This window comes from Gordionus sp. m RMFG-2023, chromosome 2 (genome assembly GCF_954871325.1).
Source record: "Gordionus sp. m RMFG-2023 chromosome 2, tfGorSpeb1-WG-v2, whole genome shotgun sequence".
Taxonomy (NCBI): Eukaryota; Metazoa; Nematomorpha; class Gordioida; order Chordodea; family Parachordodidae; genus Gordionus; species Gordionus sp. m RMFG-2023.
Window position 1 is genome coordinate 26,940,538 of NC_088776.1, and position 12,688 is coordinate 26,953,225.

Consider the following 12,688-nt stretch of genomic DNA (forward strand, 5'->3'; position numbering starts at 1 on the left):
ATATTTATACTTTTATTTATATAATCTATACAATGACATTATGTCATTGAATCTATATTTCATAACAAAAATCATTTTATATAAAAAAATTCCTCTTATAAAAAAAATCCTCTTTTTTACGCGAAAAAAATTAACTAAAAAACATTTTTTTCTTTTTTAAATAAAAAAAAATTACAACTTTCTCATTATCCCTTTTTCATATATAAAAATGCAATATATCTTTGACCTCATTTCTTTTTCATATAAAAATACAATATATCTTTGACATCATTTCTTTTTCATATAAAAATTCAATATATCCTTGACATTATTTTAATAATAATTTAAATACACATAATACTACAACAGTTAACAACATCTATTTTTACCCATTTGTCTTAAGAAAATTCAAAAAAGTTCAAAAATAACGATTATGACAATTGTCACTTTCCTGTGGTACATCTTCACTGAAATTTTAATTTAACATGCAATATCTATTTTTACCTTTTTGACTTAAAAAAAATTCAAAAAAGTTTAAAATTAACGATTATGACAATTGTCACTTTATGTGGTACATCTTCACTGATATTTTAATTTAACATGTTGACAATTTCTATTTTTACCCATTTGCCTTAAAAAAATTTAAAAAGGTTCAATAATAACGATTATGACAATTGTCACTTTCCTGTAGTACATATTCGCAGAAATTTTAATTTAATATGTTAACAACATCTATTTTTACCCCATTTGTCTTAAGAAAATTCAAAAAGTTCAAAAATAACGATTATGACAATTGTCACTTTCCTGTGGTACATCTTCACTAAAATTTTAATTTAACATGCAATATCTATTTTTACCCATTTGCCTTAAAAAAATTCAAAAAAGTTCAAAAATAACTATTATGACAATTGTCACTTTCCTGTGGTACATCTTCATTGAATTTTTAATTTAACATGTTAACAATATCTATTTTTACCCATTTGTCTTAAAAAAAATTCAAAAAAGTTTAAAAATAACGATTATGACGATTGTCACTTTCTTGTAGTACACCATCACTGAAATTTTGATTTAATATGTTAACAATATATATTTTTTATTTGCTTTAAAAAAATTCAAAAAAGTTCAATAATAACCATTATGACAATTGTCACTTTCCTGTGGTATATCTTCACTGAAATTGTAATCTAACAGGTTAACAATATCTTTTTTTACCCATTTTCCTTAAAAAAATTCAAAAAGGTTCAATAATAACGATTATGACAATTGTCATTTTCCTGTAGTACATCTTCACTGAAATTTTAATTTAATATGTTAACAACATCTATATTTACCCATTTGTCTTAAAAAAAATTCAAAAAGTTTAAAAATAACTATTATGACAATTGTCACTTTCCTGTAGTACATCTTCACTAAAATTTTAATTTAACATGTTAACAATATCTATTATATCCATTTGCCTTAAATAAATTCCAAAAAGTTTAAAAATAACGATTATGACAATTGTCACTTTCCTGTGGTACATCTTCACTGAAATTTTAATCTAACAGGTTAACAATATCTATTTTTACCCATTTGACTTAAAAAAAATCAAAAAAGTTCAAAAATAACAATTATGACAATTGTCACTTTCCTGTGATACATCTTCACTGAAATTTTAATTTAACATGTTAACAATATCTATGCTAAAAAATTCAAAAAGTTCAAAAATAAGGATTATGACAATTGTCACTTTTCTATGGTACATCTTCATTGTACATCTTAATAATTAAAATTATAACCTATTTACGACACAATAAATCAAATAAGTTAAAAAATAATGATTATTACAATTTTCACTTTTCTGTGTTACTTACATTACATCTTAATTGAAATTTTAATATAATTTTTTTTTAATATAAATTTTTACCCATATATGTCAAAAAAAGTTTAAAAGAAACAATTATGAAAATTGTTGGTATATCTTTATTGAATTTTTATTTTAATTTAACATGCTTACTAACTGTTGTGATGTACAAATTGATCTATTAATTTATCGCGATCTATTAAATAAATTATTGATTTTTTTTATTCTTTATATTATATTAACTTTAACCTCGCGGACTCGTTTTATAAAATTAACTCAATAATTCGACATAAATTACTTGATAGATTTTGTAAACTATATAAACTTAGAAAATTATTGTACTTATCTGATTTAAATATATTTTAAAATAAAATTATTAAATAAAATTAAGTATCTGTTTTTCTCTTTTTTTGCCAACCTAAATATGGTGGCAGTAGCTATCTTTGTAAATTTCTTTGTAAATTAAAATTTTATTAAAATATAATTTCATATTTCTAAAAACAAAATAATTAAATTATATAAAAAAAACAAGAATAAAATTTTTTTTTCAATTAATTAAATATGATGGAAGATAAAAAAAAATTAATGTTTCTAATGATACTATATCATATAAATACGAATTTCCTAAATATATAGGAAACATCGATATATATTTAACCAAAATTGAACTTATTTTTAAAAAAAATAACATCACAGATGAGGATAACGCCACAACCTTTCATAATTTACCTGATGAAGTATTTTCAAAATTACAATCGATATGCACTGAGTCCGATCTCAAGAAATCGTCGATATTCATCAACAAACTTAGATTATTACAGCCTTCCAAGATTCGAAACAAAAAAATTAGCGAATTCAATGCAGCGATTCAAAAAGAGAGAGAGAAAGTTTTTTAGATTGGGTTACCCGTATTTGTCAACTCAATATGGACTGCAACTTTATCGGCTACGACAGGGTTTTAGAAAAAATAAAGGTATCAAGCTCTTCTAAGGAAATTAACTACAGAATTAAAGATTTACTCATTTTAGATGACATTATAAAGGTAGGCAAAGAATTAGACGAAACAGACATCGTAACATCTATACATAAGATTGGCATCAAAGAAAATACACACTCCGATCTAAAACATTTGGGGGAACAAGACAAGGTAAGAATGTTTATGAACTAAAACCAACTAATATTAGATATGACAACACCCAGATGATGCCATATGTTGAGAGCAACAGATATCATGATAATAATTACAGCCATCAGTTTAGACAACCATGAGACTCGACCATATTATGACAACATAAGATTAAACAACCAAAATAACTATCATTTTCCAAGACGAAATTATGATAGATTTTGTCATCAAAATAGATGGGAAACCTCTTATATTCCTTTCAATAATCACGACACAGGAGATAACAATAATAATAGATTTAATATTAACAACAAAGCACATGATAATAATTATAAGCCTTTTAATGATTTCAAAAACTACAACAGATTTGACAACACCAGACAACCGTTTCATAATTTTAGAGATTATAATAGATCTAACGTGCATCAACAATTTTACGATCGTGACAATAAAAATTACATGAATCATAATCCTAAACACCAAGTACCTTATTCAAACAAAATTAATACAGTTGATATAGAAGAGATCGAAGACGACAAAATCATATCAATCGATAAGAAAGATTATGATTTGTTAAATATTGATATAAATAACGTAGAAAACGAAGTAATAAATGTTAAAGATGACGCATACATGGTGAACATAAAAATTAATAACATCTTGACTTCACTACAAGTGGATACGGGCACGAAATTCACAATTCTACTAAAATATATGATTGAGAAAGTGGGCATAAAAAACATTAAGAAGTCCAACATTCAGTTATCTGGTTACGACGGCAAGACCATACAAGTGATAGGCTCAACGCGAAATGTAGAATACGAAGGAAGTTCTCAAATTTTAGATGCATTGATAATAAACAGTAACAAGATGCCTTTATTAGGAAGATCTTGGTTGAAACATTTTAAAAACATACTTGAAAGATTTATAAGCTTAATTGACACGGATCATAAAAACGATTTGGCGGAATTAATATCCAATTGTAAGTCTAAATTAAATAATAAACCTGTTATAAAAACGCAAGTCAGGTTACGACTAAAGTTAAATGCTAAGCCAAAAATTATACCACCGAGAAGGGTACCTTATTCTAGAGTAAATATTATAACTAAAGAATTAAATACCAGGCTGGAAAACAAAATCATCGAGCCGGTAAAAGTAGATGGGCGAGTCCACTCACACCAGTTTTTAAAAACAATGGGAGTCTCAGATTGTGCACCGACTTTAAAGGCACAGTTAACCCAGCGCTTGAAGATTTCAAATACCCCATACCTAGAATTAACGATCTGATTGCCAAGTTAGCTGGAGGAAAAAAATTTAGTAAAATTGATTTCAAACAAGCCTTCCTGCAAATTCCTTGCAAATTCCTATTCACAAAGACTCTAGAGATCTGCTAACTATATCCACGCATAAAGGATACTTCAGATTTAAGAGACTTCCGTTCGGACTGAAAACATCTTCAGCCATATTCCAACAGACTATGGAATAAGTTTTTGGAGATTTAAAAGATGTTATATTCTACATTGACGACTTGTTAATTACAGGTGATAACGATGAGATACATTTGGAGAACATTAAAAAAGTATTCGAAAAGATCATCAAGTATGGATTAACCCCCAATTTCGACAAGAGTTTATTCATGCAAGATAAAATACGCTTTTTGGGACAATAGACAAACATGGTATACATCCCCACGACGATAAAATAAAAGCAATTATAGATACCGGAACCAAAAAATTCAGAAGAATTATCTACCTTCTTAGGCATGGCGAGCTATTACCGTAAATTTTTAAACAGTTTTGCGGATCTGGCAGATCCACTATATAAAATAATCAACAAAGATAAATGGTCTTGGGATACCGAACACAAGAATATTATAAAAAATTAAAAACTTTAATCAGTCAACCTCCCACATTAAACTTTTTCAATCCTGATTTACTCATAGGTATAGCCGCGGATGCATCTAACCGCGGTTTGGGATATTTCACTTAGAAGGGGACGGCAAAGAAAAGCCGATAGCTTTTGCCTCAAGATTCTTACTTAAATCCGAAAGAAATTACACTAACAAACGCGAAGCTTTGGCGATTATTTTTGGGATAAAAAGATTTCAAGAATATCTTATCGGAAATAAATTTACAATCATCACCGATCACAAGCCGTTGATTTATATATTTTCCAAAGGTTTGAAAGAAAATTCATCCATCTCGATGAGGTTGCAGAAGTGAAATATTGCAATGGGAGCTTACAATTTCAAAATACGACATAGAGCGGGTAAACACAACACGGTGCCAGATTGTTTGTCCAGATTGCCATTAACACCTTCAGAAGAAGAAATACACATTATGGATGATATAAAAAAAATAATGATTTATGGGACGTACCAATTAACTTTAAAATGATCGAAAAAGAAACTTCTAACGAAGAGAATTAATGCAAATAATGAACGACATTAGAAACGGTGACACGATAAAAAATAAAACATATAACAATATGGTGACGGAATTATGTATTATGGGAAATTGTGTATTTAAAGAAAATAAAATCATCGTACCTAAAGTTTTAAGAAAATCAATGCTACAACATTTACACGAAGGACACTTGGATGCTGGCAAAACCAAACATTTAGCTAAAGAATACCTTTGGTGGCCTTGAATTAACAATGATATTGATAATGTAGTAAAAGAATGCAAATCATGTAACATTTGGGCCGATAATCCCATTAACACACAGCATCCTTGGATGTTAACGACGAAGCCATTCGAAAGAATACACATTGATTACGCCGGGCCATTTTTTTAACAAGTACTGGTTGCTTATAGTAGATGCGTATAGCAAGTTTCTTATAATCACCCCGGTGAAATCAATAACCTCGGAATTTACAATAAAAGAATTGATGAAAACAATTAGCTTATTTGGTATTCCAGAACAAATAGTTTATGATAATGGCTCAAACTTTACAAGTCAACTGTTCAAAAATTTTTGTAGAGATCATGATATACATCACTTTCAGACTTCAGCTCACCATCAACATTTAAACGGGCAAGTTGAAAGGATGGTAAGAACCTTTAAATCACATATGAAGAAGTGCATGGAACAAAATAATATGGACATAGATATCGCTTTGGAAAATTTTTTTTTCAATTACAGAAACACGCCAAACAGTACGACTGGCATCCCACCAAGAAAACTCATGTTCAATCATGATATGAGAACAAAATGGGATTTATTAAAATATAAGAAAGACGACGACAACACTTCGTTCACAGTTTTACCAAAAAATAAAACGATGAATATTGGAGAAAAAATTTGGTATAGAAATTTTGGAGTAAACAAGTGGGATGAAGGCGTTATAATAAAAAAAGAAAGTAACATGTTATTTCAAATTCAAACGAAAAATGGTATATTAAGGAGGCACTTAGACCAACTTAAGAAAAGATTTACCACTGACGAAGTATTAATTCATCACTCAAATACTTTGCCAACGATTACATTTTACAAGGAGAGAAATGTTACTGAACAAGAAAAAGATTGTACAGCCGACATTACGAGGCCTAGCCGGAATAGAACATTACCTGCACGATATCAAGATTATATTTTGAACATAAAATATTCACATACAAGAAGAATTTGAGCGAAGTTTGTTTCTTAAGGGGTGAAATGTTGTGATTTACAAATTTATCTATAATTTATCGCGATCTATTAAATAAATTATTGATTTTTTTTTATTCTTTATATTATATTAACTTTAACCACGCGGACTCGTTTTATAAAATTAACTCAATAATTCGACATAAATTACTTGATAGATTTTGTAAACTATATACACTTAGAAAATTATTGTACTTATCAGTTTTAAATATATTTTAAAATAAAATTATTAAATAAAATTAAGTATCTGTTTTTCTCTTTTTTTGCCAACCTTAATAAAATTAAAATAAAAATTCAATAAAGATATACCAACAATTTTCATAATCGTTTTTTTATACTTTTTTTGACATATATGGGTAAAAATTTATATTAAAAAAAAAATTATATTAAAATTTCAATTAAGATATAATGTAAGTAACACAGAAAAGTGACAATTGTAATAATCGTTATTTTTTAACTTATTTGATTTATTGTGAACAATATCTATTATATCCATTTGCCTTAAATAAATTCAAAAAGTTTAAAAATAACGATTATGACAATTATCACTTTCCTGTGGTACATCTTCACTGAAATTTTAATCTAACAGGTTAACAATATCTATTTTTACCCATTTGCCTTAAAAAAAATCAAAAAAGTTCAAAAATAACAATTATGACAATTGTCACTTTCCTGTGATACATCTTTACTGAAATTTTAATTTAACATGTTAACAATATCTATGCTAAAAAATTCAAAAAAGTTCAAAAATAACGATTATGACAATTGTCACTTTTCTATGGTACATCTTCATTGTATATCTTAATAATTAAAATTATAACCTATTTACTACACAATAAATCAAATAAGTTAAAAAATAACGATTATTACAATTGCCACTTTTCTGTGTTACTTACATTACATTACATCTTAATTGAAATTTTAATATAATTTTTTTTAATATAAATTTTTACACATATATGTCAAAAAAAGTTTTAAAAAAACGATTATGAAAATTGTTTGTATATCTTTATTGAATTTTTATTTTAATTTAACATGCTTACTAACCCATTTACTTCAAAAAATAATATCAAAAAAATAATAATTTACTTTAACATTATAAAATATGAAGATCTTTGAAGATCGTTGATCTAAAATATTTTTAAATAAAAAGATCTTCAAAATTTTTTTAAAATAAAAGTTCAAATTTTAGGATGATCTTTGAAGATCGTTGCTCAAAATTTTTTAAAAATAAAAGTTCTTCAAATTTTACGATCTTCAAAGATCTCGATCTTTGTAGATCGTTGCTCAAAATTTTTTAAAATTAAAAGATCTTTAATCTTCAAATAAGATCTTTTGTACAACTCTGGTTTAAGCAATTCCTTCTTTGCAGCTAACCCATTCAATTACTTAATCCCTTTTGTACAAATTCATCATTTGAGCCGCGCAAGTATTTCCTACAAGGAAAACAAAAGGCAGCGTCATCACACTGTACTCCAACCAGTCTCGATCTCTATACCGTGATTTTAAATTTGCTTTGGTCATTCTGGCCAAGGTCGCCTGAAATTTGAATTGAACTTGAATCATTAGAGGACATTTTGACACTAAAAATATTATAATTATTAAATTGAACGGAAAGAAAAGAAAAGGTCATAATTAGATAATGGTCATTACTTACTTTTCTTTAGTGGTATAGAAAAAATTTTAAAATTTTGATCGTCAAATTTTTGAGGTACTCGACCTCTGCTTTCCCCAATTTGTGACGCTACTAGTATTCTCCTATCTCTATTGAATACCAAATAAAATTGCGAAATTATATTAATACACAACCGTTTTGTTTTACATCAGTGATGAAGCGTCAAGTTTACTAATAGGGAAGCAATCAAAAAAATTTTTTATTTTAGTCAAACTCAAACCATAAAAACATTAAAATTTATAAATAAGTGGTATTCATCTTTTTTTGAGTAAAATGATCAAGTTGCATTATAAAAGTTATAGATTTTAAATTTTTTAATAATTTTTTTTCAATCAAAGAAAGATTCAATAATCGATTTTAGCTCATCCTGTTTCTACAAAAAGATTTGATTCTTTTTTAAGATGAAAAACTCCGTTCTGCACTTGCTGTCGTTGAAGCCAAATTTAAGATGAATTTGCATAATTTAAAAAACTCTTGAAAACTTTTGATCAAATCGGTGCATATTAAAAATTCAAGTATTTCATTGATCTTTTTCTTTCTAAATTCAACATCCCGAAACACTACCTTTAATTCGGTTTCCAGCTTGTGTAAGTCGAAAAATTGGGAATAAGTGTCGTTTAAATTATCTAATAGAAATTGATTATTTGGAATCAGAGTTGTACATTTGCTCAAAATAAAAAGATCGTAAAATTTGAAGATTTTTTATTTTTTAAAAAATTTGTGTAACGATCTTCAAAGATCTTCATGATATTTATTTTTTACCCCTTTATTAAAAGCTTAGATGTTTTCAATTTTATTAATATAATATTTCTTTTATGTTTTATACCTCTCCTCCTGCCTTGATGAAAATTGAAAAACATCTGGGCTTTTAATAAAGGGGTAAAAAAATAAATATCATGAAGATCTTTGAAGATCGTTACACAAAATTTTTAAAAAATAAAAGATCTTCAAATTTTACGATCTTCAAAGATCTTGCTCAAATTTTTGAGCTAGATCTCGCTCAAAAATCTTCAAAGAAGATCTTTTGTACAACTCTGTTTGGAATTTACTAATATCTAATAATTCGACGAATTTAATATATTTTGGTGTAAGACATATGAAATAATCAAATCATTTTGAATATTTCTTGATAGTCCAATAAAAACTGCACCATTTCTAAATGATGTTTTAAGAATAAATTTTCCGCGAGCAAATAAATAAATACAATATAATTTCCTCTATTTACTAAATTAGAAGATTCATCATCACCAGGGAATAGGAGCTCCTGAATTCCAAGAAAGCAAATAGAGTTGATCAATATTTTCAATATTTCTCTATTTGATTTGACTTTTAGAATTATGCTGTTCGATTGATATTTTGCGCATCGAATCTATCATATTTTCAATACTTGGCCAAATGTTTTTAATTGAATCATCGACTGAAAATAAGCGGTTGATTCTTTGCCATTTAACTGCCTTTGAAAAATTATTCATATCCGAAAATCTTTTATCATTCCAAACATATTTTTTCTTTGGGAATAATAGGCATGACCAACAATATAAGAATTAGAAACTTCACATCCAGTGAGCCATTCATATTTTTCATATTTATCGATAGAAAAATTACGGATGCAAGTTTTGATTTCTTTTTTTAAGTTTTGTAAAATTGGTTTTAGTCTTCCTTTTTCAATAATCAATTTTTTCGCATCAAAATTTCTAGAGCTAAATGATAATGTTAATAAATTTTCAATAATACAATTACAATTATTAAACATTAAATATGGATTTTAAAAACGAAAAATTTTTTATTATAGGAAAAAAATATTATGTAAAAAAATTTTTCTCTTTTATTTATTAAAAAAATAAGCATTTTTTTATTTGCTTCCCCAATGCTTATTTTTTAATGGTAAAATTACACAATACCATGGAATGATTTTCTCTTTATTTATTAAAAAAAAATAAGCAATATTAAATTTGCTTCCCTCATGTATATTTTTTTTAACGTAGTTAAAATTATAATTTTTTAACGTAGTAAAAATAATAGTAACATTTTTAACGTAGTAAAAATATTAGTATTTCTTAATATACAAAAATAATATTAATTTTTTAACGTAATAAAAATTATATTAATTAACGTTATAAAAATTATATTAATCTTTTTAAGTTATAAAAATAATATTAATTTTTTTAATGTTATAAAAATTATATTAATTTTTTTTACGAAATCAGTTTAGTTTATTAAGCATAGTAAAAATATTATATTAAGTTTATTTAAAAATTTTGTAAGAAAATTTTCAAGGATGCCAAAATACCATTATAAAAAAAATCGAATTTTTTGTTGAGAGCATTCCGGCCTTTCATTTTTTTTTAAATTTTTGCTGGGAAAAGCTAAAACTTTTTTTAAAGTATTGCACTTCAGACCCTCCCCCCCCCTCTGTCCACCAAATTCTTCATATAATAAATTAGTAAGAATATATAATCAATCATCATTATATCAAAAAAAAATTTGCATTCGTTAATAAAACGAAAAAAAAACGTTTTTTAATAAAATACCAACTTGGCCTATTTTAATTATTTTTTTTAAAAAAAATTCTCGGTTTCACTGGGTTTTCCAGCTCTCTACTAGTATAAAAATAATAAAATTTGTATTTAAATTTTATAAATTAAAGATAGATATTCTACAAAGATAGAAAAGAGAAAAAAATTTAAAATGTTTACTTTTAAAATTAAATTGACACCTATATGTCAGGTGACATGATCAAGGTTATGTTAGCCTTTTTTATCATTGGTTTAATAGAATCGCATGTTAAAATTTGCCACGTTGATATATCACTAAATGTATATTTTAGTATATAAATGAATTGCTATAATACATTTATGGTACAAAAAAATATGTCTTATGAAGAAAAGCTTTTAAGAAGGTATAATTTAATTATAAATCTTTAAAGGTTTCGTAGAAAGATGAATAATAGGATATCTGCTCAAATAGCAAGGGATAGGAAAAAGGCCTTTATAAAGGATTTGGAAAATAAAGTTAGGATTCTTGAAAATGAGGTATATTTTAATATTGATACAATTTTAACAAAAAATACTTAGAAAAGTGACTTGGTTATAGAAAATAAAAAACTATATCGAATTTTTAATACCTTAAATTTACAACAAAAATTAGCATCTCTCAATAAATCTGTAAGCTGTGTAAATTAATATAATGATTAATCATTTTTTAGGACTTTACTTTAAATAAAAAAGTTGCTCCTATATTAAATATAGATTCAAGCAACGATTTAAAAAGTGAAATTAATATTCCATCTCCACCTTATTCACCTACTGGTGATGAACATATTGAAATTTTCCAAAATAGTGAATTAAATTGTAATGCATATGTTACTTTAAAATCTTCTGAATTACCTTATTTGAAAGAAGAGGAAATAGAAATAATCAACAAAGATGATGCTCATAAAGAAAAGCTTTCAGGAGATATTTCTACATTAAATGATTTTACTCATAAACCTTGTATTCTTAAAGAAAATCCTGCAGAGATTAACTTTTTTCCCCAGCAGAGGGAGAATACAACAATGAGGAAAATCATACAATCAAAGGTTTCTTCTTTTTATAAATTTATTAATTTATAATTCATAGAAAAACCTGAATGCTCTTTTAATGAACAACTCCCTCTTTCTGATGCTGTTTCTTTTCTCATTCGTGATACAATTGAATATGACTCATGCTATGAAAGTGAACCATTTGACAGTCCTAGATGTAAGCAGCAATTCCTTACTGTTCCCATTCAAGACAGAGAAAATTCATTTTCTTTTCCCAGTTCTCCTTCATTCCCCCATACCTTTTCTGATGTGTTATCACAATCTTCAGAAGATGATTCAGAAACATATCTAGTTAATTTTATTAACAAATAATCAAGTATTTATATTAATTATAGATGGATAAAGAGATTATAGACACTTATAAAAATATAAATACTATAAATGAATTAAAAGATCATAATTATATCACATTAAATGAAAATATAACAAATATAGATCAGATACGTCATGATTATTCACATTTGCCTTTATATGATGAAATTGAAAAATATATCAATGAAAACTACCAAATCCTTGACAATTATGAACATAATTTTGACTTTAATTTATTGGAAGAGATGATGATATAATTATTAAATTTATTTTTATTATTAAATAATTATGTTATAAATTGACTAAAAATTATATTTATATTTTAAGTTATAAAATAAATTTATAAACAGCTACATTTATAGAAGGGTAAATTTTTAATAATATGACAATTAAAATATTAACCTATTAATTTACTTCAAAGGCAATTTTTTTTTTACTTCCATGCTTGGGCCATTAAAATTTTACAAAAAATTATACTTTGCAAAAGTCTGATTTAATCTTTACTCTATGGCTATTAATTTCTATAAG

The 12,688-nt window shown here is 26.0% G+C and overlaps 3 protein-coding genes across 4 annotated transcripts; all 3 read left to right on the plus strand.

The window, feature by feature from the left end:
* The first annotated feature begins 3,032 nt into the window (after positions 1–3,032).
* Positions 3,033–4,937, plus strand: LOC135924222 (probable serine/threonine-protein kinase tsuA). The gene is made up of 5 exons (XM_065459274.1): positions 3,033–4,040; positions 4,073–4,265; positions 4,490–4,576; positions 4,618–4,726; positions 4,847–4,937. Exons 1-5 carry the CDS (start codon positions 3,033–3,035, stop codon positions 4,935–4,937), a joined length of 1,488 nt encoding a protein of 495 aa, XP_065315346.1.
* Positions 4,938–5,838: 901 nt separating this feature from the next.
* On the plus strand, positions 5,839–6,576 carry LOC135924223 (uncharacterized). Its single transcript, XM_065459275.1, has one exon. It carries the CDS (start codon positions 5,839–5,841, stop codon positions 6,574–6,576), a length of 738 nt encoding a protein of 245 aa, XP_065315347.1.
* A 4,451-nt stretch (positions 6,577–11,027) lies between these two features.
* Positions 11,028–12,482, plus strand: LOC135924552 (uncharacterized). 2 transcript variants are annotated; one of them, XM_065459615.1, is made up of 6 exons: positions 11,028–11,167; positions 11,204–11,300; positions 11,343–11,432; positions 11,474–11,845; positions 11,886–12,164; positions 12,284–12,482. In XM_065459615.1, the coding sequence occupies exons 1-5, from the start codon at positions 11,103–11,105 to the stop codon at positions 12,138–12,140; spliced, it is 879 nt and encodes a 292-aa protein (XP_065315687.1). In that variant the 5' UTR covers positions 11,028–11,102; the 3' UTR covers positions 12,141–12,164; positions 12,284–12,482. The 2 variants fall into 2 exon arrangements, with proteins under 2 accessions (XP_065315687.1, XP_065315686.1); XM_065459614.1 differs by having other exon boundaries at positions 11,886–12,139; positions 12,184–12,480.
* Positions 12,483–12,688: the final 206 nt, after the last annotated feature.